Source organism: Acinonyx jubatus, chromosome B4 (assembly GCF_027475565.1).
Source record: "Acinonyx jubatus isolate Ajub_Pintada_27869175 chromosome B4, VMU_Ajub_asm_v1.0, whole genome shotgun sequence".
NCBI classification, from domain to species: domain Eukaryota; kingdom Metazoa; phylum Chordata; class Mammalia; order Carnivora; family Felidae; genus Acinonyx; species Acinonyx jubatus.
In genome coordinates, this window is record NC_069387.1 from 19,990,068 (window position 1) to 20,017,955 (window position 27,888).

General features: G+C 34.7%; 1 protein-coding gene across 1 annotated transcript in view; it reads right to left on the reverse strand.

Moving 5' to 3' along the window:
• Window positions 1–27,888, reverse strand: part of DNAJC1 (DnaJ heat shock protein family (Hsp40) member C1) — a 217,498-nt gene that overhangs the window by 79,673 nt on the left and 109,937 nt on the right. Inside the window, exon 8 of the mRNA XM_027073603.2 lies at window positions 21,138–21,301. Coding sequence (XP_026929404.2) covers window positions 21,138–21,301 — 164 coding nt within the window. The remainder of the gene's footprint in view (window positions 1–21,137; window positions 21,302–27,888) is intronic.

Sequence of the window (27,888 nt, forward strand, 5' to 3'; positions counted from 1 at the left end):
CATCCTTTGTAAAACGGATAAAACATTGTTAATTTAGGGTTCTTGTGAGGATTAAATAAGCTACTCCATATACAGCACAGAGAACAATATCTGGTACTCAAAAGAGGTTAGAAATGTGGATGATGATGATAAAAATTTTGTATTAACCCTATTTGACATGGAATCATCAGTAAAATAACCAGCTAGCCTTCTACTCTAATATTTTCCCTACGCCAATTTGTCTATGCGAGCTATACATGGGTACATTAACCTCTGTCTGTGGTCATTCACCAACATGTCATATCCCCAGAGCACCCTTTCCTAGAAGCACATTTCTCAATTACATCATTTTACATCAATACTTTGTAAGAGCTTACAGATATGAAATTAAAACCTTCCCAAATATATACTGGATAAAACCAAAACCTCTAGGGAGAATAGTACAGAAACTCTTGAAGAAAGATTCAACTTCTTAACACAAACAGCAGAGAGATCAACTGGGACATATTTATCTTCATTTGGTTTCTAGTAATACAAAGACAAAAAGAAAAGTGTAAATGTAGATAAAAACTTTGAAAATTACAACAGGATCTCAAAGAAGGCTAGAATAAAAAGCAAACTATGTTTAAGGTTTCTCAGTTTATAAAATATTTTAACATATACACTCTTATTTCTCAGGTGAAAAGAGTAGATAACTTCACAAGTTTTGTATGGTTTTAAGTAATAAGAAAACTAACTTGTAGATCAAGTAGGTAATAAACAGTGATGCTAAACTAGAATTCAGTTCTCCCAACCTTAAAAATCCAGTATTTTGTCACTACTCCCCTCGTTATTATGCTCTCTCAGCAGAAGTCACCATGATAAATTACTTGGAACACTGGATTAATTTATCAAATAAGAGCCAAATGTGATTACATTTCTATGGCCAGTTCAACCACAGAAACCATAGATAAAAATTCTAGTAAGAATATTAGCCTTGGTTTACAACTGCACCAAAAACCATAAAATAACTAGGAATAAACCTAACTAAAGAGGTAAAAGATCTGTATGCTGAAAACTATAGAAAGCTTATGAAAGAAACTGAAGACCACACAAAGAAATGGAAAAACATTCCATGCTCATGGGTTGGAAGAACACATATTGTTAAAATGGTCATACTACCCAAAGCAATCTACACATTCAACGCAATCCCTATCAAAACAACACCAGTATTCTTCACAGAGTAGGACAAACAATTCTGAAATTTGTATGGAACCACAAAAGACCCTGAACAGCCAAAGTAATGTTGAAAAAGAAAACCAAAGCTGCAGGCATCACAATTCTGGACTTTAAGCTGTATTACAAAGCTGTAATCATCAAGGCAGTATGTACTATATGTACAGGAAACCATCCTGAAACTAAGACAGGAAACCATCAAAATCCTAGAGGAGAAAACAGGAAGCAACCTCTTTGACCTTGGCCACAGAAACTTCTTATTAGAGATGTCTCCTGAGACAAAAGAAACAAAAGCAAAAATGAAATATTAAGACCTCGTCAAGATAAAAAAACTTCCGCAGAGCAAAGTGAACAATCAACAAAACTAAAAGGCAACCTATGGAATGGGAGAAAATATCTGCAAATGACATATTGGATAAAGGGTTAGTATCCAAAATCTATAAAGAACTTATCAAACTCAACACCCAATAATCCAGTGAACAAATGGACAAAAGACACAGACACGTTTCCAAAGAAGACAGCCAGGTGGTTAAAAGGCACATGAAAAGATACTCAACATCACTCATCATCAGAAACAGAAATCAAAACCACAATGAGATACCACCTCACACCTGTCAGAAAGGCTAAAATTAACAGCTCAGGAAACAACAGATGTTGGCAAGGATGCTAAGAAAGGGGACCACTTTTGCACTGATGGTGGGAATGCAAACTGGCATAGCTGCTCTGGAAAACAGTGTGGAGATTTCTCAAAAAAATTAAAAATAGAGCTACCCTACAACCTAGCAATTGCACTATTAAGTATTTACCTAAATGATACAAAAATGTGGATTCAAAGGGGGCACATGCACCCCAATGTTTATAGCAGCACTATCAACAACAGCCAAATTATGGAAAGAGCCCAAATGTCCATCCAGGGATGAATGGATAAAGAAGATGTGGTGTGTGTGTGTGTGTGTGTGTATATATATACATATACATATATATATATGTGTGTGTGTATATATATATGTATATATACACACACATATAATGGAATATTACTAGGCAATCAAAAAGAATGAAATCTTGCCATTTGCAACAACGTAGATGGAACTAGAATGTATTATGCTAAGCAAAATAAGTTAGAGAATGATAAATATGATTTCACTCATGTGGAATTTAAGAAACAAAACATGACACAGGGGACGGGAAGGAAAAATAAGATAAAAACAGAGAGGGAGGCAAATCATAAGAGACTCTTAAATACAGAGAACAAATCGAGGGTTGTTGGATGAGTTTGGTGGGGTGATGGGCTAAATGGGTGATGGGCATTAAGGAGGGCACCTGTTGGGATGAGCACTGGGTTATGTGTATGATATATGTATGATATATGTACATATATGGTTATATGTAAATCATAAATCACTAAATTCTACTCCTGAAACCATTATTACACTGTATGTTAACTACCTTGGATTTTTTTTTTTTTTTAAAGATATAAGCCCTGAAACAAAGAAATTCAGGAAAGGAAATGCTACATCATCATACAGTTCTACATACAAAAACTCCAGTATGACCTCATTTGAACTAACTAAATATGCAGTGACCCTATAGCTGCTTGTCACATTTTAAGATACTGGGAGTTGCCATTTGAATTTTGGGAGTGATACAATTCAACTCATATGATAATACAAAAAGGTTAGGAAGAAGACAGATGATACGAAGGGTCCAACACCATTTTACCGTCTGGATAGTGGCAAAAAGAAAGTCATACAATAGTATAATAAGTTAAGATGCACTTAAATACTCTAGATTAACCAATAATAGAAGAATAAAAGAGTATGTAGCTACACCAAGTTCATAGAGGGGAGAAATGGAAATTAAAAAAATTAATAAATCCAAAAGAAACCAAGAAAGGAAAGAACAACAAAAACAAGGCCATAAAACAAGGACAAACAGAAAGCAAACACTGGGATAACAAATTTAAATCCCAAAATGTCAGTAATACTAAATATAAATGAATTAAATGCTCACCCAAGATTTCAAAAACTGTAATACTTAAATTTAAAAAACCATATGCAAAAAGAAGGCAGTAACAGATTTCTGGAAAATAAACATCAAATAGGTAACTAAACATGAGTCAAAAAGAAAAATCAAAAGAGAAATTAGAATATTGAATTGAGGGGAGCCTCGGTGGTTCAGTCAGTTAAGCGTCCGACTTTGGCTCAGGTCATGATCTCACAGTTCATGAGTTCAAGCCCCATGTAGGGTTCTGTGCTGACAGCTCAGAGCCTGGAGCCTGCTTCAGATTCTGTGTCTCCCTCTCTCTCTGTCCCTCCCCTGCTCACGAGTTGTCTCTCTCTCTCTCTCTAAAATAAATAAACATTAAAATAATAAACATTAACAAAAAGAATATTTTGAATTGAATAAAAATGAAATATAATATAAAAATTTGTGGATATAGCTAAGATGTAATATAAATATATAAAGGTATAAAATTATGTTTAAATTAAACAGTGTTCAGAGGAAATTTACAGCAGTAACAGTAAAAAGGAAGTTCTCAAATCAGTGACCTAAGCTTCCACCTTAAAAAACTAGAAAAAGCAAATTAAACCAAAATAAGTAGAAGACATGAAAAAAAATCAGTGAAAGAGTAGAAAGCAATGAAATACAAAACTGAAAAACAATGAAGAAAATCAGTAATACTGAAAGTTGATTTTTAAGGAAAACCAGTAAAATGCATATACTTTAAAAGATCCTGATCAGAAATAAAACAGAGGACACAAATTACCATTATCAGAAACAAAAGACATCATTACAGATATTAAAATGATAATAAAGGAATATATTACAAGCAACTGATGCCAATACACTTAAAAGCTTAGAGGAAACGGTCAAATCCCTTCAAAGATAGAAACTACCGGCTCACTTAAGAAAAGAGACGTGAGGGGCGCCTGAGTGGCTCAGTCAGCTTAGTGTCCAGACTCTTGATTTTGGCTCAGGTCATGATCTCAAGGTTTCATAGGTGTGAGCTCTGCATCAGGCTCTGTGTACCATGTGGAGCCTACTTGGGATTCTCCCTTTCTTCCTCTCTCTCTGCCCCTCCCCCACTTGCACTCTCTCTCAAAAGTAAATAAATTTAAAAGAAAAGAAAAAAAAAGAGACATGACATTCTATACAAATGCTTGTAGAAAAGAAAATATGACAGAATACTTCCCAATGCTTTCGGTGAGGCTAAGTTGCCTGATATGAAAATCAGACACCAATATGAAAAGAAAACAAAGTTATAGACCAATCTCCCTCATGAACATAGACATAATTAAAAAAAAAATTCTCATCCAGGGGCACCTGGGTGGCTCAATCATTTAAGCATACGACTTCAGCTCAGGTCGTGATCTCATTGTTTGTGAGTCAGCCCCACAACAGGTTCTCTGCTCAGTGTAGAGTCTGTTTTGGATCCTCTGTCTCTGTCTCTCTCTCTCTCAAAAATAAATAAGCATTAAAAAAATTCTCATACAAATTCACAATACATGAAAATGATACTAATGACAAAGTGGAGTTTATCCCTGGAAGATAAGTTTATCCCTGCTTTAATATTTTCTCTCTCTCTCAATATATATACAATACATACTATACATATATATATATATACACACAATACATTGTATACAATATACATTGTATACATACAATACTGTATACATTATATGTATATAGATAGTATATATTATATATATATTTGTGTGTTTATATATATATATTATTTTTAATTTACATCCAAGTTAGTTAGCATACAGTGCAACAATGATTTCAGCAGATTCCTTAATGCCCCTTACCCATTTAGCCCATCCCCCCTCCCACAACCCCTCCAGCAACCCTCCGTTTGTTCTCCATATTTAAGAATCTCTTCTGTTTTGTCCTCCTCCCTGTTTTTATATTATTTTTGATTCCCTTCCCCTATGTTCATCTGTTTTGTCTCTGAAAGTTCTCATATGAGTGAAGTCATATATTTGTCTTTCTCTAATTTCGCTTAGCATAATACCCTCTAGTTCCATCCACGTAGTTGCAGATGGTAAGATTTCATTCTTTTTGATTGCCGAGTAATACTCCATTGTATATATATACCCCATTTTCTTTATCCATTCATCCCTGGATGGACATTTGGGCTCTTTCCATACTTTGGCTATTGTTGATAGTGCTGCTATAAACATGGGGGTGTGTGTGCCCCTTTGAAACAGCATCCCTGTATCCCTTGGATAAATACCTAGTAGTGCAATTGCTGGGTCGCAGGGTAGTTCTATTTTTAATTTTTTGAGGAACCTCCATACTGTTTTTCCAGAGTGGCTTCACCAGTTTGCATTCCCACCAGCAGTGCAAAAGAGATCCTCTCTGCATCCTCGCCAACATCTGTTGTTGTCTGAGTTGTTAATGTTAGCCATTCTGACAGATGTTTCACTGTATATTTAAAAAAAAATTTTTTTTTTTTTTTTTTTGGCAGAGAGAGTGTGAACAGGGGAGGGGCAGAAAGGGGCAGGGAGGGAGGATCCGAAGCAGGCTCTGCGCTGACAGCAGTCACCCCGATGCAGGGCTCGAACTCATGAACCGTGAGATCATGACCCGAGCTGAAGTCGGACGCTCAACCGACTGAGCCACCCAGTGCCCCTTTTTTCACTATATTAACACATAAAAGAGAAAGGCCACATTATTGTCTTATTTGATGCAGAAAAAATTTTCGACAAAATCTAACATCTATTTAAAATAAAAGCTATCAAAAAACTAGAAACAGAAGGGACTTTGCTCATCTTGATGAAGAGCCTAAATCTAACATCATTCTTAAATGCTTTCTAAGATCAACAAGGAAACCAAGATATCTTCTTTCATCACTTAAAACTGGAGGTCCTATCTAATCAAAAAGGCAACAAAAAGATAGTTAAGGCCTCAAAATTGGAAAGGAAGAGGTAAAACTGTATTTGCAGGGCACATAATCATCTATGTAGAAAAATCTCAAGGAGTGTACCAAAATAAATAAGTAAATAAATAAATAAGGTACTAGGACCAATATGTGAATTTAGCAAAGTTTCAGGATAAAAGATCAATAAATATATAAAAATCAATTGTATTTCTATATACTCACAAAGGCCATTAGAAATTGAAATTTAAAAATGCCAATTAAGAAGAGTATAAAAAATATGGAATATTTAGGTATCATTTGACACAAGATGCTCCTAAGAGAAATTAACAAAGACTTAAATAAAATGAGAGATATACCATGGTCATAGATCAAAAAACTCACTATCGCTCAGATGTCAATTCTCCCCAAATTGACCTACAGATTCAATGCAATTCCAATAAAAAGTTGATGTTTTTGGTAGAAATTGACAACTTGATTTTAAATTTCATAGAAATGTAAAGAAACTAGAATAGCCAATACAATTTTGAAAAAAGGAACAAAGTTGGATCTACATTATTTGATCTCAAGACTTATTATATAGCTAAAGTAAACCAGACACAATTGTACTGGTGTAAATAAAGACATACAGATTAATATAACAGAATAGAGAGGCCCAGTAATAAACCAACACAAGTGATTTTCAACAAAGATACCGTGACAATCCAATGAGGAAAGGATAACATTTTAACAAAAGGTGCTAGAACGCTGGCTAGCTATAAAAAAAAAAAAAAAAAAAAAGTATGAAACTCTACCCTTACCCTACATAATGTCAAAAATTAACTTCAGAAGGTTCACTGACCTAAATCTAAAAGCTAAAACTATAAAACTCCCAGATGGAAACATTGGAGAATCTCTTACAGACTTGGGGTTTGATAAAGATTTCTAAATTAGAACATAAAAGCAACTTAGTATACAAGAAAAAAGCTGGATAAACTGAATATCTGAATTTAAAACTTTTGCTTTCAAAAGACACTATTACTAAAATAAAAACCAAGTCATGAAGTGGCAGAAGATATCTGCAGAACACACAGGTGACAAGGACTTGTATCTAAAATACATAAAAAACTTTAAACTCAATAATATGACAAAAATGGGCTATAGGTTTGAACAGAACTTCACAAAAGAAGATATTTGGATGGAAAATAAACACATGAAAAGGTGCTCAGCATTATTAATCATCAGGGAAGTGGAAATTAAAATCACAATGAGACTAGAAGGGCTAAAAGGAAAAAGAATGATGATAGCGAGGTTTGGTCAGGATGTGGAACAATTACAACTCTCACACATTTCTGGCAGGAATGTAAAGTTGAATAGCCGCTCTGAAAAACAGTTTGGCAGCTTCTTACTTATTTAAATATATGCCCATCTCATGTTCCAGTCATTCCACTATAAGGCATTTACCCAGGAGAAAGGTAAGCATATATTGGCGTAAGACTTGTAGATGATACTTCACAGCAGGTTTACTTATAATAGCCATAAACTGGAAACAACTCAAATGTCCATCAACTGGTAAAAAGATTTTTAAAAACCCCAACTGTAATATAGCCATACAATAAAATATTAGTACTAAAAAAGACAAACTATTGAAACATAAAGAAATATGGTTAAATCTCAACATTATGCACAGTGAAAGAAGCCAGACAGCATAAAGCACATACTGTATGCTGCTTCCATATACATAATGTTAGATCATGCAAACTTCCTATAGTAATAGAAAGCAATGACAGGTTGCCAGGAGACAGATGTGGGGTGGAGAATGAGAGATTATAGAGGGGCATGAAAAGACCTTTGGGAGTGATAGATCTGTTAAATATCTTGATTCTGATGATAGTTTAACAGGTAAATAGGTATCATAAAATGGATGAAACTCAACACTTTGAATATGTGCAATATATGTCATTTGCATATCAGTAATAAAGCTGTTAAAAAGGAGAGATAGAATGCAAACAACAATCGATCAACACAAAAGAAAATAGAGAAAAAAAAAACTTAGAACATGAAGGACAAATGGAATACTAAAAATTAGTGAAACAATCCTAAAGATAAGTCAAAATTTGAGAGAGAAAAAGAACATAAACCAGGATGGACATATAAAAAACAAATAGTAAGATGGCAGATTTAAATTCCAAAAGTTCAGCGATTTTATTAAACCAAAAATAGAATACATGTTTCAAAGAAATTCAATACTGTCAGACTAGATTTTTTAAATTTCACAATAATAGGGGGCATGGGGCACCTGGCTGGCTCAGTCCAGAGAGCATGTGACTCTTGATTTTGGGGTTGTGAGTTTGAGCCCCATGTTGTGTATAGAGATTACTCAAATAAATAATTTAAAAAAATAGGAGGCATATCTAAGGAAACAAAAGTGTAATAGGATGGAAAAATATGTACTTTGTAAACAGAAAGTAAAAAAAAAAAGCTAATATAGCTATATTAAGATTAGAATAAGAATAATTAAAAATTAAAAAAAGCACTACCAGAGAGAAACTGAAGTACTTCATATGGTAAAAGGTTTGATTTATCAAAAAGATGTAATTATTCAAAATTCAAAGGCACTAATACCTTCAATACTTACAAAGCAAAATCTGACAGAACCATAAGGAGAAACTGACATACGAAATTTCTCACTGGAAGATTTTAACACCTGTCTCACTCTAATTGGTTAAACAAGCATAATAAAACCTAATAATAACGGTCAAATGATTTTAAAACATAACTAACAAACTTTAACTGACATATATACATTACTTATCCACAATTACACAATTCTTTCAAGAATACTGAGTATTTGTAATAATTGACCACATAGGGTAGTCCATAATGCGAATCTCAACACATTTCAAAGGACTGAAATCAGAGTATCTTTTCTTATCACAAAACTTAATTACACAGAAAGTTAATAACAAAATGATAATTAGAACATTTTCATGTGTTTGCAAATTAAGAAATATATTCTTAAAGAGTCTGTGGTTTAACAAAGCAATCACATTGAGATTAGAAATATTTTAACTGAATGATAAATGAAAATACAAAATATTAAAACTTGTGGCTTTGTAGCTAAACCATTTCTAGAGGGACACTTAGAGCCTTTAATGCATATGTTGTTACAAGAAATATTGGAAATCTATGTGGTAACTCTCCATCTTTAGAGGTTAGATGAGAATAACAAACTCAAAGAAAGTAAAATGAAAGAAATAATAAAAGAGCACTAATCGGTGATACAGAAGAGAGGCATACAATATAGAGACTCAAAAAATTCAAAAGATCTTTTTTTTTTTTAATTTATTTATTTTGAGAGAGAGAGAGAGAGAGAGTGCACATGTGCTCAAGCACCAATGGGGGAGGGACAGAGAGAGAGGAGAAAAAGAATCCCAGGGAGATCAAGCCCATATCTAGCTCTGCGCTGACAGCACAGAGCCTCCTTAGGATTCTCTCTCCCTCTATGTCTGCCCCTTCCCTACTCACGCAAGCTCTTTTTCTCTTTCTCCCTCTCAAAAATAAACATTAAATAAAGAACATATAATGAACTCTCAAACTTTAATCACAGAAAAAGCAACCAACTGAATTAGAAAAAAGGCAGAAGACATGACGATTTCACTCTAAGAGGATATACAGACAACAAAGAAGCGAAAAGATGTTCAACATAAACAATCAGTAGGGAAAATAGAATTAAAATCATCATAAGATATGACTACGCACTTATTGCAGTATCTAAAATTTTAAAAACTGAAAACACCATATGCTCGTTAAGATGAAAAAAACTGGATCTCTCATATATTGCTGTTAGGAATGTAAAGTTTACAGTGCAGCCACTGTGTAAAACAGTGTGGTAGTTCCTCAAAATGTTAAACCTAGAACTACCAGATGACCCAGCAACTTCACATTTAGATACCCAAGAGAAATATAAATATTTTAAATCCAATAACCAGAGGAGATGGGTGTGACAGAAAGAAGCATGAGAGTTATCTGTGTGTTCTCTATCTTGAATAGTTCTATATCTTTATATATATATAATCTATGGATGTGATAAAATGACATTCAAGTACATACAAACCACTGCACTAATGTCAATTTCTTGGTTTTGATATTAAACTATAGGTGTAGAAGATATAACCATTAGGGAAAAATGGATGAAAGTTAAATAAGAACTCTGTACTGCCAGGTGCCTGGGTGGCTTAGTCCATTTAACTTAGTCCTGGGTGGTTGAGCATCCAGCATTGGCTCCAGTCATGATCTCACAGTTTGTGAGTTTGAGCCCCACATTTGGCCTCGTTGCTGTCAGCATAGAGCCTGCTTCGTATCTTCTGTTCCCCTCTCTCTCTGTCCCTCCTCTGCTCACACTCTCACTCAAAAATAAATAAATCGTTAAAAAAAAAAAAAAAGAATTCTCTACTGCCTTTGCAACTTCCCATGAATCTGAAATTATTTCAAATAAAAGTTTAAAAAAAGAAGTGTTTCATATTTTATAAGTCCAGCATGTGATTGACATCAGACCTAGCAAAGATTTAAGAAAAGAAAATCAATCTTTCTCATAAGAAAAGGCCAATCTCTCTCATAACCATAAAAACAAAAATCCTAAACAAAGTACTGTCAAATCAAAACAATAAAATAGGTTTATTCCAGGAAAGAAAGGTGGTTTAATATTAGAAAATCAATCGATATAAATTATCTCATTAACAAAATAAAGGTGATAAATCACATGATCACCTTAATCAACAAAGAGGAAGGTATCTGATAACATTTTATAATATTAATTTTTAATGAATAAAAATTCTTAGCAAAACTAGGAAGAGAATTTACTTAATTTGATTTATAAAAAACCTAGAATAATGTCAATGAAAATGGCAGAGTAAAGAACTCCAAATTCCATCTCTCTATAAAAGTAAGAAAAAATGGGCAAAAACTGTGACAATCAACACCTTCTTAACTCTGGAAATTAGTCAAAGGCTTGCAGCACCACAGGTAACATGTATTCAAGAAAATCAGCTGATTCTTCATATGAAGAGCAAACTTTCTGATATAGAATTTAATGTAATCGACACAAAAATACTCACTGGAGTTGAAAAGAGAGTAGATGAACTCAGTGAGAACTTCAACAGAGACAGAAAATATTAAAAAGAAGCAGTCAGAGCTGAAGAATTCAATAAGTGAAATAAGAGACTCATTAGAGACAATCAACAACACATTAGAAAATGCAGAAGAATGGATCAATGATTTGGAAGACAAGGTAATAGAAAGCAACCAAGCTGAGCAGAAAAAAGAAAAAAGAATAATAAAAAAATGAGAATAGGTTAAAGGAATTCTGTAATATCATCAAGCAGAAAAATATTCATATTCATATAGGGATCCTAGAAAGGGAGGAAAAAGAAAAGAGGGCAGAAAACTTATTTAAAGAAATAACAGCTGAAAAATTCCCTAATCTGGGAAGGAAACAGATTTCTAGGTCTGAAAATCACAAAGCCCATAACAAGATGAATCCAAGGAGGTCAATGCCAAGACATACAGTTTAAATGGCAAAGACTACTGTTAAAAAGGGAATTTCAAAAGCAACAAAGAAAACAGTTACATTAAAAAAAAAAAACAAAACAAAAAAAACCAAACTCAAACCAAAACAACAACCCAAGAAATCTGTCAGCTGATTTTTCAGCAGAAATTTTGCAGGACGCAAGGGAGTGGTATGACATATTCAAAGTGCCAAACCTGCAACCAAGAATGCCCTGCAAGGTTATCATTCACAATAGAAGGAAAGATACTTTCCTACACAAAAGTTAAAGGAGTTCGTCACCACCAAACCAGTCTTAAAAGAAATGTTGAAAGGAATTCTTTAAGTAGAAAGAAAAGGCCATAACTAGAAGAAAGATAATTATAAAAGGAAAAATTTCACAGGTAAAAGCAAACATACAGGAAGGGTAGGAGATCAATCACTTACAGTGTCAAGGTGAAAATGCAAAAGTAGTAAAAACAACTGTATCTACAAAAACTATTCAAGGGATACACAAAATAAAAAGATGTAAAATATGACATATACATAAAATGTGGAGGAAGGTAGAAAAAGTTAGTGATTTTAGAACATGTTTGAACTTAAGCCATCATCAATTTAATATACACTATCTATGAACTATATATGATATTATATATGAATCCAATGGTAAACAGAAATCAAAAACTCCTATGGATACACAAAAAATAAAGGAAAAGAATCCAAGTATAACACTAAGGAAAACCATCAACTTACAAGGAAGAGAGCAAGAGAAGGAGGAACAGAGAACTACAAAAGCAATCAGAAAACAAGTAACAAAATGGCAATACATACTTACCAATAATTACTTTAAATGTAAATGGACTAAATGTTCCAATAAGAAGACACAGGGTGACTGAATGGATAATATAAATGACTCAACTATATGCTACCTACAAGAGACTCACTTCAGACTTAAAGGCACACGCAGACAGAAAAATGAAGGGATGGAAAAACATTTACTATGCAAATGGAAGCAAAATAAAAGCTGGGGAAGCGATGCTTGTATCAGACAAAATACACTTTAAAACAAAGACCACAGTAAGAGACCAAGAAGGGCACTACATAATGATAAAGGAATTAATCCAATGAGAGGATGTAACAATTGTAAATATATATGCACCCTAGATAAGAGCACCTAAATACAGAAAATAAATATTAACAAACATAAAAGGAGAAATCGACAGAAACACAGTAATAGTAGGGGACTTTAACACCCCACTTACATCAATGGATAGATCATTCAGACAGAAAGAAAATCAACATGGAAATAGTGGCTTTGAATGCACATTAAAACAGACAGACCTAACATATATATATATAGAACGTTCCATCCTAAAACAGGAGAACATACATTCTTTTCAAGTACACATGAAACATTCTCCCAGAGAGATCATATGTTAAACCACAAAACAAATCTCAATAAATTTGAGAAGATGAAATCACATAAATACCTTTTCTGACCATAGCAGTATAAAACTAAAAATCAATTACAGGGAAAAAACCAAAACAAAACCAGAAAAAACACAAACATGTGCAGGTAAAACAACATACTACTAAGCAATTAATAGGTCAATGAAGAAATCAAAGAGGACATTAAAAAATACATGGAGGGGCACCTGGGTGGCTCCGTCAGTGAAGTGTTGGTTGATTTCAGCTCAGGTCATGATCTCATGATTTGTGAGATTGAGCCCTGCGTTGGGCTCTGCACTGACAGCATAGAGCCTGCTTGGGATTCTCTCTGCCCCTCCCCTGCTTGTCCATGTTCTCTCTCTCTCTCTCAAACAAACATTAAAAAAAAAAAGAAATACATGGAGGGGTGCCTCGGTGGCTCAGTTGGTTAAAAGCATCCACCATCAGCTCAGGTCACAGTCTCATTGTTTGTGAGTTCAAGCCCTGCGTTAAGCTCTGTGCTGACAGCTCAGAGCCTAGAGCCTGCAGTCTGTTTCAGATTCTGTGTCTCCCTGTCTCTCTGCCCCTCCCTGATCACACTGTGTCTCTCTCTCTAAAAAATAAACAAGCATTAAATAATAATAATAATAATAAATAAAAAATACATGGAGACAAATGAAAATGAAAACGCAATGGTCCAAAATCTTTATCTTTGGGATGCAGCTAAAACAGTTGTAAGGGGCACATTTACAGCAATACCTGCCTACCTCAAGAAATAAGAAAATCTCTTCACTCATATGTTGAATTTAAGAAACAAAACAAACGAGCAAAGGAAGAAAAAAAGAGACAAACCAAGAAACAGACTCTTAACTATAGAGAACAAACTGGTGGTTACAGAGGGGAGGTAGGTGGGGGGAGGATGGGTGAAATAGGTGAAGGGGGTTAAGGAAACACTTATCATGATAAGCACTGAGGAATGTATAGAATTGTTGAATCACTATACTGTATACTTGAAACTAATGTAACACTGTATGTTAACTGTACTGGGATTAAGTAAAAAATTTAATAAAAAAGAAATGGGAAAAATCTCAAATAAACAGTTCTAACCTTACACCTAAAGAAAGTAAAAAAGAACAAACAAAACAAGGCTCACAGCTAGTACAAGCAAAGAAATAATAAAGGTTGAAGCAGATAAGTGAAACAGAAACAAAAACAACAACACAACAGAAGAAAAGCTCAAGGAAACCAAAAGTCGGCCCTTTGAAAAGAGAAACAAAAGTGATAAAATTGTAGCCAGACTCATCACAAAAAAAAAAGTGGACTCAAATAAGTAAAAACAGAAATTGGGGAAGAAAATAACAACTGACAACACGGAAACACAAAGAATTATAAAGAATGTTACACAAAATTGTATGCCAACAAATTGGATAACATAGAAGAAGTTGGTAAATTCCTAGAAACACAGAATCTTCCAAAAGTGAATCATGAATCAACAGAAAATCTGAACAGATGGATTACCAGCAATGAAACTGACTCAGTCATCAAAAAACTTCCAACAAACAAAAATCCAGAACCAGGTGGCTTCAGAGATGAATTCTAGCAAACATTTACAGGAAAGTTAATACCTATTCTTTTAAAACTTTCAAAAAAAAAAAATAGAAGAGGAAGGAAAACTTCCAAATTCAAGCTATGAAGTCAGTATTACCATGATACCAAACCAAAGACACTACAAAGAAAGAAAACTACAGGTCAGTATCTCTGACAAACATAGATGCAAAATCCTCAACAAAATATTATCACACCAAACTCAACAATACATAAAAAAAACTTGTCACCACAATCAAGTGGGACAAACCCATAGTTGCCATCATACGCAGTGGTGAAAACTGAAAGTTTTTCCTTTAAAGTCAAGAACACAACAAGGGTGTCTGCTTTCACCTAGTTTATTCAACATAGTCCTTAGAAGTCCCAGCTGCAGCAATCAGACAACATAAAGAAATAAAAGGCATCCAAATAGGTTAGTAAGAAGTAAAACTATTTGCAGATGGCATGGCACTATGTTTAGAAAACCCTAAAGACTCCACCAAAGAAACATTAGAATTGATAAGTGAATTTGGTAAAGTTGTAGGATACCAAGTTAATATACAGAAATCTGTTGCATTTATATACATTAGTAACAAAGTAGCACAAATAAAAATTAAGAAAACAGTTCCACTTATGACTGCATCAAAAGAGTAAAATACCTAGAAATAAATTAAACCAGGGGTGAAAGACTTGTACTCTGAAAAATATAAGACATTCATGAAAGAAACTGAAGATGACACAAATGGAAAGATACACCACGCTCATGGATTGGAAGAATTAATGTTATTGAAATGTCCATACTACCCAAAGCAATCTACAGATTCAATGCAACCCCCTTTCAAAATACCAACAGCATTTTTCACAGAATTAGAATAAAATTTGTATGGAATGACACACACACACACAAATCTCGAATAGTCAAAGTAATCTTGAGAAAGAAGAACAAAGCTGGGGGTATCACAATTCTGGATTGCAAACTATACTACAAAGTTACAGTAATCAAAAGAGTATGGTACTGGCACAAAATCAGACACAAGGATCAACAGAACAGAAGAGAGAACCCAGAAATAAACCCATATCTATACGGTTAATTAATTTAGGACAAAAGATGCAAGAATATACAATGAGGAAAAGATAGGCTCTTCAATAAATGATGCTGGGAAAATTGGGGAAAGCTACCCATAAAAGAATGAAATTGGACCACTTTCATATGGTACACACAAAAATAATCTCAAAATGGATTAAAGATCTAAATGTGAGAACTGAAACCAGAAAACTCCTAAAAGAAAACATAGGCAGTACTCTTGGACATTAGGCTTAGCAACATATTTATGGATATGTCTCCTTAGGCAAGGAAACAAAAAGAAAAATAAACTATAGGAACTAAATCAAAATAAAATCTTTGCATTGCAAAGAAAACCATCAACAAAAAGGTAACTCACAGAATGCGAGGAGACATTTGTAAATGATATGTCTGATAAAGGGTTAATATCAAAAATTTACAAAGAACTTATATACTCAACACCAAAAAAATCAAACATTACAATGAAAAAACAGAAGACCTGAGTAGACATTTTTCCAAAGAAGACATACAGATGGTCAAGAGACACATGAAAAGATGCTCAATATCACTCATCATCAGGGAAATGCAAATCAAAAACACAATGAGATATCACCTTTTACCTGTTAGAATGGATAGTATCAAAAAGACAAGAAATAACAGGTGTTGGTAAGGATGTGGAAAAAAGGGAAAACTTGTGCACTGTCGGTGGGAATGTAAATTAGTGCAGTCAATATGGAAAACAGTACAGAAGTTCCTTGAAACAATAAAAATATAAATACCATGCAATCCAGTAATTCCAGTACTGGGTATTTACCCAAAGAAAATGAAAAGACTAATTTGAAAAGATATATGCACCTCTTAAGTTTACTGCAGCATTATTTACAATGGCCAAGATATGGCTAAGTGTCCATTGATAGACAAATGGGTAAAGTAGATCACACACACACACACACACACACACACACACACACACACAGAAATAGCATTCAGTCATAAAAAAGAATGAGCTCTTGCCATTTGTGACAAGGATGGCCTTAAAGGGTATTATGCTAAATGAAATAAGTCAGACAGGAAAACTATACCTTTTGATTTCACTTATATGTGGAATCTAAAAACCAAAGACTCTTAAATACAGAGAACAAACTGGTGGTTGCTGGAGGGGAGGGGAATTGGGCGTGGGCAAAAGAGATGAAGGAAATTAAGAGCTACAAACTTCCAGTTATAAAATTAATAAGTTACAGAGATGAAAAGCACAGCACAGGGAATACAGTTGATAATATTGTAACAACGTTGTATGGTGACAGATGACGACTTACTGTGGAAAGTATAGAGTAATGTACACAATGTCAAATCAATAATGTTGTACACTTGAAACTAATATAACATTGTATGTCAATTATACTTCAATTTAAAAAAAAGCACAGCAAACTCTGCGGCACTTTAACTGACCCCAGTCATATACCCTTTTCCACAGCTCATCACAGCCTGTGCAAATAATAACTGATTCCTAATTATGGCAGGAGCAGAATGAGCTAATTTGCAAAGAAGTAAAAACAATTATTTGTTCTAACCTGTCTGCTGGCTGCCTGGAATACTGGTCCAAAAAGCTTGTCTTTATTTTGCCTAAGTCAAAATTGGCCTAATTCTAAAGCTGCTACCCTGGAGGCATTGGTTGAAAACTTTTACAGGCTGATATCTTAGCCGCTGCTGACGGAGGTGACAGAAAACAGTTGGGAAAGCAACAGATTAACCAAAAAGCATGGGGGGAAAGGCTGAGGAATGAGATCCTCTGACATTGCCGGGAATCTAGAAGTCCATGTGCATGCTCAAGGCTATGAGCATGCTCAGAAAAGACCTGAAAATAATCTAAGTTCTCACCGGCTGCTGACATTGAGTCTCTTTGGAAACAGAAAAGAATAGGGCAGAGTTATAAACCACCAGGCAATCTCCAACACATACACAGAGGCCATGGCAAAGACTGGAAGAATTTTGGGCTCCAGGTATTTAAGGAAATCTCTGTCCAATTACTAGCTGTTCACTAAGCTAAGGAAACAGAGTTCAGTGCTCACACATGACAAAAAACACAGACTTCAGAAAATTAGTGTAAAAAAACCCCCACTAAACAGACAACTACAATTAGCCCAAATAACAACAAATCCTAGGAAGGAGAGAGAATCTGGTTTCCAGAGTTGCCAAGTTATAATATTGATAATATCTGATCTTCAATAACAATAACAAAATTACAAGCCCTGCAAAGAAAAAAGATAGTATGTCCCATACAAAGGAATAAAGAAACAGAAACTGTGCCTGAGGAAGATCAATGTACTTTCTAGATGAAAGCTTTAAATCTGCTATTTTAAATATGTTCAATGAACTGAGGGAAACCAAATAACTAAAGGCAGCGTTTACACAAAGACCTGTATGTGGGTGTCCAGAGTAGCTTTGTTTATCACAGCTAAAGAGGAGAATCAATCAAATGTCTATTAGCTGATGAATGAATAAATAGTATGTGACGGATCCATACAATGGAATATTATTCAGCCATAAGAAGAAATGAAGTACCATTAAATGCTACAACATGGATGAACCTTGAAAACATTATGCAAAGCCAAACACAAAAGAGCACATATTACATGATTCTAATTAAATGGGATGTCTACAATAGACAAATCCATAGGGGCAGAAAGTAGATTCGTGGTTGTCATGGACTAGAAAGGCTGAGAATTGGAAATAACTGCTAACAGGTAGAGGGTTATTTTTATTTTTTTGGTATGATGAAAATGTTCTCAAATTAGATACTGGTAATGGTTGCACAACACAGTGAACAGACTAAAAATCACTAATGACTATGCATTAAAAAAATCTTTATTCATTTTGAGAGACAGAGAGAGACAGAGAGGGAGAGAGAGAAAGTGTGAGTAGGGGAGGGGCAGAGAGGGAGAGAGAATCCTAAGCAGGCTCTGCACTGTCATCACAAAGCTCAACTCACAAACCATGAGATCATGACCTGAGCCAAAACCAAGAGTCAGATCTTTAACCAACTGACCCACTCAGGCACCCCAAAGTGTATGCACTTTTAAATGGTGAATTTCAAGTTATGTGAAATATATCTCAATAAAAATTCTATAAAAAGCTGGCAACATAGGTCATATTTAATAATGAAATGATAAAATTTTAAACATAATTTCACAGCTGAAATAAAGTTTCAATGATGGAAGTTTTTGAGATGGGTAACAAAACAAGGATACTTGTCATGACTTCTATTCTATGTGTACTGGAGATCCTAATTAGCACAAAAGAAAAAAATGCATAACATACAAATAAATAGAATTTAAAAATAAATTTAGCAAGGTTGCTGGATAAAAGGTTATTAAAAAAATCCATCATATTTCTATATATCAAACGTAATTAGAAAGTGAAATTAAAGAAACAATATCATTTACAATGTCCTCTAAAAACACTAAATACCCAGGGAATAAATCCAAGAAGACAATGCGCAATATGTACACACAAGAAACTGCAATACATTATTAAAGTGTTTTAAAGACATAAATGAATGGGTTTATTCATGGTTTGTAGACTCAATGCTGTCTGGATGTGAATTCTTCCAAAATTGATCTCTATATATTCAATATAATCCCAATTGAGTATTTCAGCTGACTAATTTGTGGACAATGACAAGTACTTCAAAAATGTGTATGAAAATATAAAGTGGAAATCTTGTAGAAGGAAAACAGAGCTGGAAAATTATTGCACCAGGTACCTATTACAAAGCTACAGTAATAAATGCCGTATGGTATTGGCATAGGATGGTCAAGTAGATTCACGGAACAAAGTAGAAAGCCTGAACAGACCCACACAGTTATAAACACTTGCTTCATGATAAAGATGGTTATTTGTAGAGTTGTAGGAAGCAGTATTTTCATTAATTGAGTCAACTTGTTTGAAAACTTTTGAAAAAAAAATTACACTTAAACATTACTTCACCCCAAAACACAAAAATAAATTCCAGGAGATTATTGATCTAAATGTGAAAAACAAAACATTAAAGTTTGTAGAAGAATTTAGCAATTAATCTTTATGACTTCAAGGTAGGAAAAGATTTCTTAAACACAACACGAAAAACACCAAAGAAAGGACAGTAAAGGAAAAGCATGGTAATTAAAATTAGTGACTCTCATCATCAAAAGAAACCATTAAGAGAGTAAAAGGGCAAGCCAGAGTGGAATAAAATATATGTAAAAGACCTGTTTACGAATTATATAAAGAACTCTTTACAAATCAGTATAGAACGCATAGGCAACCCAACTCTCCTATTCACATAGGAGAATATTAGTGTCCAAAAACATAAGAAAAGGTATTCATTCAATCTTATTGATCAAAGAATATGCAAATTAAACCATATTAGATATCACTATATACCTACCAGAATGGTTAAAATATAAAAGACTTGATGAAATGTTGCAAGAATGTAGAGTAACTGGAATGTTTATATCCTGCTGCTGAAGTATAAATTGATAAAAATATTTTAAAAAATAGTTTAGAAGTAAAGTTGAGCTACGACCCTGCAACTTAACTACAAAAATAGAAATGTACACATATGCATACTAAAAGTACAACAAAGTTCACAGGAAAATTATTTACTGTAGCCTAAAGCTGGAAAAAATACAAATTTTCAACAGAATAAATTCTGCTACATTTCTAAATGGACTACTATACGGTAATGAAATGAACAACTTACTTCTACACACAATAATGGACACATCTCACAAATATCACACTAAATGGAGGAAAGCAGATGCAAAGGAGTACACATGGAATGTGTTATGGACTGAATTCTGTGTTCCCCCCAAATCATGTGTTGAAATCCTAATCCCCAGTGTGATGGTATTGGGATGTGGGGCCTTTGGGAGATGATTAGGTCATGAGGGTGGAGCCCTCATGAATGGGATTAGTGCCCTTACACAAGAGACCCCAGAGAGCTCTCTCACCTCTTCTGCCATGTGAGGACACAGCGAGAAGACTGCTGTCTATGAATTAGGAAGAGGGCCCTCACCAGACACCGAATCTGCCGGCGTCTTGATCTTGGACTTCCCAGTCTTCAGAACTGTGAGAAATAAACGTTTGTTGTTTAAGCCACCCAGTCTATCATACTTTGGTTATAGCAGCCTGAATGGACTAAAACAGGATGATTCCATTTAGAAACTTCAAGCAACAGGTTAAACTAACCTATGATGTTAGAAGTCAGGGTGGTTTTATCCTTGTGGAAGAAGAGGAAGGTACAGACCAGGAGGAAGAATGAGGGAGGCTTCAGGACAATGGCAATGTTCTACATCCTGATCTTGGCAACAGTTAACTTGGTTCAAATCGTGATAGTTCGCTGAGCTGTGTATCTGTATTTTATGTGCTTTTCCGTATTTTACTCAATTAAAAGAAATGTTTTAAAGTTTATTTACCTGTTTTTTCTGTGTTTTGTTTCTGTTTCCCAGCCAATCATCCATTTGTTCCTCAATTTCTTCTATAGAAGTTCCATGATCATAAGATTGAATATATGCACTTTCTAAAGGCGTATATACAGGAAATTCAGGTTTTGGTTTTTTTACTTTAACTTTCTTCTGTTCTAAAAATGTTTAAGAGAATCAATTATTGATATTTGTTAAGAATAAAAAAGAATTTTAAACATTTTATTCATACTGTATCTTGAAAAAATTGTTCTTTCATCAAAATAGAACTCTATACAATGGAATATAATTTAGCCATAAAAAGGAATGTAATCTTGCCAATTCGCAAGAATATAGATGAACCTCAAGGGCATTATGCTATGTGAAATAAATCAGAGAGAGAAAGACAAATACCTGTGATCTCTCTAATATGGGGAAGCTTAACAAAACAAAACCCAAACCCTCAATAAACCCACTCACAAATACAGAGATCAGTGGTTGCCAGAGGTGGGTGTGGGGAGTGGAGAGATGGGTGAAGGGGGTTAAAAAAGATTACAACTGCTTTGCTGTAAATAGCTAGCTGTTTTATTGTGCACTAGCTACTGCATTGTTTTTAAAGAAAACTCAGAGATGCTAACGATGAGATGATGATCATGATATAACCACTATATCAATTTGTTTAGATCTTTAGTTTTCAAAGTACTTTTCATGAAACATTTCATACTGACAAAAGAGCCTGGTCATTAGTGTTTTAATTCTATCCTTACCACCGAATAGTGCCATAATATTGGGCAAGTAACTTAACCCTGTTAGAACAAGTGTCTATTTTCTCATTTGTAAAAGAGAGCTAAATCTAATCTTTTAAGTTGATATGCAGAAAATTATATAACTCTAACATACTACGTGGTATAACAGTGGCTCTTTAATGAATAGCATATATATTCATCTTTTCAATATTTTAACAAAGGCAAAATCTAATCTGGTGGCAGCAGGGATAGTTATCAATATCAACTGGCCTCTTCAAATCCCATTTTTTAAAAAACATTTATTTTTGAGAGAGAGAGAGAGAGAGAGAGTGAGAGCAAGGGAGGGACAGAGGCAGAAGGAGACACAGAATCCGAAGCAGTCTCTAGGCTCTGAGCTGTCAGTACAGAGCCTGACACTCAGAGCCTGACATGGGGCTGGAACTCACTAACTGTGAGATCATGACCTGAGCCGAAGTCGGACGCTTGACCAACTGAGCCACCCAGTCACCCCAAATCCCATTTTGATTAGAGGCAATACTGAGAAGAAACTCCATTCTTAATTGCTACAGTCGAATGCCTTATAACCATATCTTCACTACTGTATGTGCATGTGTGTTTGCAGATTCTATAATGCTGATGGTAAAATTCATGATATTGGCATAGAAATAGATAAATTCCTAGAAGAGAACCGAGAATCCCTAAACATTTCAATTCAGTGGGAAAATGATTTAATAAATGATGCAGGTGCAACTTAATATCCATTGGAAAGGAAAGTAGACATAATTTTATCCAATACGTAAAAGTAACTTCCAGTTAGATAAGAGACTTGACTTTAAAAGCCCAAACAATAAACATCTTGCAAAAAGACATCTAAAAAATTACATGCAATATTTAAAGATGAGGAAATTTTAACTAAGACTGAAAACCTAGATGCTATAAAAAAGAGAAAGAATAAACAAATAAAGGGGCGCCTGAGTGGCTCAGTCGGTTAAGCGTCCGACTTCAGCTCAGGTCATGATCTCACAGTCCGTGAGTTCGAGCCCCGTGTCGGGCTCTGGGCTGATGGCTCAGAGCCTGGAGCCTGCTTCCGATTCTGTGTCTCCCTCTCTCTCTGCCCCTCCCCCGTTCATGCTCTGTCTCTGTCTCAAAAATACATAAAAACGTTAAAAAAATTAAAAAAAAAAAAGAATAAACAAATCAAGAGAGAGAGATAATATATTTGGAAAGAATATCTACAATTTAGAGTACAAATAGAAGATTGATCTATAGAATATATAGAGATAGTATATATTGACAAGAGGGTAAGCACCCAAGAGAAAAAAATGGGCAACGTTTACAGAAGAACAAATCCAAATGGCCAAGAAACAAGAAAAAATACTCACAACCTCTAAAAGGTTAAAGAAATGCAGACTGAAGTAATAACAAAATATGATTTTATACCTATCGTATGACAGAAATGTAAAAATCCAACAAAAGGTACTGCTGGCAGGGAAAGGGCCATCTCTACATTGGTGGTAGAAATTTGAATTATTATATTACAGCCTTTTCGGAAAGTGATCTAAGAGAATCGATTAAAATAAAAAAAATAATCTTTTCTCCAGCAATCCCCTCAGAAACAAAAGCATTAAAATGTAATTGTATGTAAGTATGTGGTATATATGTATATGTGTCTGTTAGCATGGAGATACAAAACTGTTAATGTAGTACATGCATATTAATAGAAGAAATGACTGAATAATTGTTGGTGATGTATCTATACTAAGGAATATTAAATTACCATAAAAAGATACTAAAGTACAGCTATACCAGTTGACTTACAGGGATTTTCATTGAGTAATAAAGCAAGATACAGAAAAGCATATAAGATTCTCTATTTGCAAAGCAAAATAATGCCTCTTCAAATCCCTATATATGCTTGCATATATATTTTCATCTAAATACATTTGAATATTATTATAAGAGTATGGGGAAAAATATGGATGAATGCCTACAAGGTATGTAGGGGGTACAGATAAAGAGGAAGGGAAGAGACAATAAAGGGAAAGAAAGAAACATATCAGTAAAATAAATAATATATGTGAATGTATATTTATATATTTCTACCAAGTTGTAGATATCAATAAAAAAACAAAATTTAAAGATTATACAACATAAGTCTTTCTGAAAATACAATTTCTAAAACCAACAAACCTACAGCTTATAAATATTTACTAAATTCTTGCTGCTTTAATAATACAGGGCTAAGACTATAGCAACTAACATTTTACACTTGGCAAAACCTCTCATATATTAAAACAAAAACAAAAACAGGTGTTTTCAAAACATGCCTAAAGGAAAAAAAGTCCTATCTGCTAACTACCCTCATCTTTCCTCCAGATTTCAATAAACTCTATATAATTAGTGTGGGCCCAGCTATCATGAATTTTGGGGTTGTGAACACATCCGTGTTTATAGTTCATCCAAGAAAAAAAAATCTAAGATCTTTAAGCAGCACAATGAATTTCATGGGGAAGTAGTTAAATAGAAAATATAGAGTATTTTTGCTGGAATTGTAAGTCCTATTAAAATTTTGTAAGTTATGGGCTTCAAGTTAAGATAGATTGATTCCTAATGGCAAGCCTGTCAAAGGCAAGAAACAAAAACTAGCTAACCAAGAACAGAACAAGTATTGTTAAAATGTCTATACCACCCAAAGCAATCTACACATTCAATGTAATCCCCATCAAAACAACACCAGCATTCTTCACAGAGCTAGAACAAACAATCCTAAAATTTGTATAGAACCAGAAAGATGCCAAATAGCCGAAGTAATGTCGAAAAAGCAAAGCAAAGCGGGAGGCCTCATAATTCCGGACTTCAAGCTATATTACAAAGCTATAACCATCAAGACAGTATGGTACTGGCACAAAAAAGAGACATGCAGATCAATGAACAGAACAGAGAACCCAGAAATGGACCCACAACTGTATGGTCAACTTATCTCCGATAAAGCAGGGAAGAATATCCAATGGGAAAAAGTCTCTTCAACAAATGGTGTTGGGTAAACTGGACAGCAACATGCAGAAGAATGAAACTTTCTTATGCCATACACAAAAATAAATTCAAAATGGATTAAATGTCTAAATGTAAGACAGAAAACCATCAAATCCTACAGAACACAGGAAGCAATCTCTTTGACCTTGGCTGTGGCAACTTCTTACTAGACATATCTCTGGAGGTAAAGGAAACAAAAGCAAAATTGAACTCTTAGGACTTCATCAAGATAAAAAGCTTCTGCAGAGGGGCGCTTGGGTGGCTTAGTCGGTTAAGCATCTGACTTTGGGTTAGGTCATGATCTCATGGTTCATGAGTTCAAGCCCCACATTGGGCTCTGTGCTGACAGCTCAGAGCCTGAAACCTGCTTTGGATTCTGTGTCTCCTTCTCTCTCTGTCCTTCCCCACTTGTGTGCTCTCTCACTCCTTCTCTCTCTCAAAAAGAATAAACATTAAAAAAAAAAAGCTTCTGCACAGTGAAAGAAACAATCAGCAAAACTAAAAGGCAACCTATAGAACGGGAGAAGATATTTGCAAATGACATATCGGATAAAAGGCTAGTAGCCAAAATCTATAAAGAACTTCTCAAACTCAACACCCAAAAAATAAAGAATCCAGTTAAAAATGGGCGGAAGACACAAATGGACATTTTTCAAAAAAAGACATACAAATGGCTAAGAGACACGTGAGAAAATGCTCAACATCACTCATCATCAGGGAAATACAAATTAAAACCACAATGAAATACCACCTCGCACCTATCAGAATGGCTAAAATTAGCAACTCAGGAAACAACAGATGTTGGCAAGGTTATTTTCCACAGAAAAAGATGTTTTCTGCAGAAAAAGGAGAATCCTCTTACACTGTTGGGGGGAATGCAAACTGGTACAGCTACTCTGGAAAACTGTGGAGGTTCTTCAGAAAGTTAAAGATAGAACTACCCTACAACACAGATAAAAAGCACTACTACTAGGTAGTAGTGCTACTACTAGGTATTTACTCAAAGGACAAAAAAAAAAATACTGATTTGCACTACTAGGTATTTACTCTAAGGACAAAAAAAAAAATACTGATTTGAAGGGATACATGCACCCCGATGTTTATAGTAGCATTATCAACAACAGCCAAATTATGGAAAGAGTCCAAACGTCCATTGGCTGATGAGTGGATAAAGAAGATGTAGTATACATATATGATGGAATATTACTCAGACATTAAAAAGAATGAAATCTTGCCATTTGCAACAACATGGATGGAACCAGAGTGTATTATGGTAACCAAAATAAGTCAGAGAAAGACAAATACCACATGATTTCACTCATATGTGGAATTTAAGAAACAAAACAGAGGAACATGGGGGAAGGGAAGGAAAAATAAAATAAGATAAAAACAGAGAGGGAGGCAAACCATAAGAGACTCTTAACAATAGAGAACAAACTGAGGGTTGTTGGAGAGGAGGTGGGTGGGGGGATGGGCTACTTGCATGGTGGGCATGAAGGAGGGCACTTGTTGGGATGAGCACTTGGTGTTATATGTAAGGGATGAATTACTAAGTTCTACTCCTGAAACCGATAGTACACTATGTGTTTCCTAACTTAAATTTGAATAAAATCTTGGAAGAAAAAAGAAAAGATAAATAATTTCCAAGGTACTCTGTCTAGTGAATGAAGAGAAATGGTTTCCTCTCAAAAGAAAAATTTTACACAGTATGATTTTTAAAAGGAAGGAGAGGGCGCCTGGGTGGCGCAGTCGGTTAAGCGTCCGACTTCAGCCAGGTCATGATCTCGCGGTCCGTGAGTTCAAGCCCCGCGTCAGGCTCTGGGCTGATGGCTCGGAGCCTGGAGCCTGTTTCCGATTCTGCGTCTCCCTCTCTCTCTGCCCCTCCCCCGTTCATGCTCTGTCTCTCTCTGTCCCAAAAATAAATAAAAAACGTTGAAAAAAAAATTAAAAAAATAAATAAATAAAAGGAAGGAGAAATGAGCCAAATACCATCTTAAAGGAGTCCTTCTGTTTAATGCTCCTATTCAACAAAACAATGAAGAGTTTGGGTCTTCATTGGAACAAAAAACAAAATATTCTGGCATAAGTAGCCTATCTTCTCATATATCTGGAAACTTACACTAAACAATTCAACTAGTGGGCCAGCTACTTAGACCAAATACTTCCTGTCACATGTTGCAAAAGTGTTTATTATGCTAAGACACATTTGCTGAATAGTAATTTGGGGTCCTTGACCATTAACCTGAGGATATTCTTTAGGTCTTAACACTTGTATCTCTATGGTGTTGAAAACAGTAGAACAGAGTTTAAATTGAGCAAAGTCATAACATCTTAACTTGTTATCTTCTTTTTCTAGCAGGCACAGAGAATTTCTCTTTGGAAATGCTCTGACAATAGTGCAGCAGTTATTAATGAAACATAACTTGGAAAAGGAAAAGGAAATACGTTTTATTTAATTTTAATTTTTATTTTATAGAGAGAGTGCAAGAGTGGGGGAGAGGGGCAGAAGAAGAGAGAGAGAATCTTAAGCAGGCTCTACACTCTGGTGTGGAGCCCGATGCAAGGCTCAATCCCATGACCCTGGGATCATGACATTACCTGAAATCAAGAATCAGATGTTCAACCAACTGAGCCACCAGGTGCCCCAGGAAGGAAGTTTTAGTTTTAAGCACTATACTATAACGCAGAACTGAAAAACTAGATTATGTCAGAAAAGTTATCAGAATAGGAAAGATTTGGAATCACGTCATTAATATGAAAAGTGGTAGAAAAAAGAGGAAACAAGTAGTCAGAAAAACTAGTTTCTATAAGTCATTAGTCCTTCACCAATACAGTAGTACCTCCTTTACATTACTTATCTCTAAGTCTCCACCTACAAAATGAAATATCTGCTCTACCTATCTCACAGCACAGGTGCAGAAGTTAAATCCTGGCTTGTATAGGAATGTGCTCTAAATATTAAGGAGGGATAGAACCGTCTTCTAAAT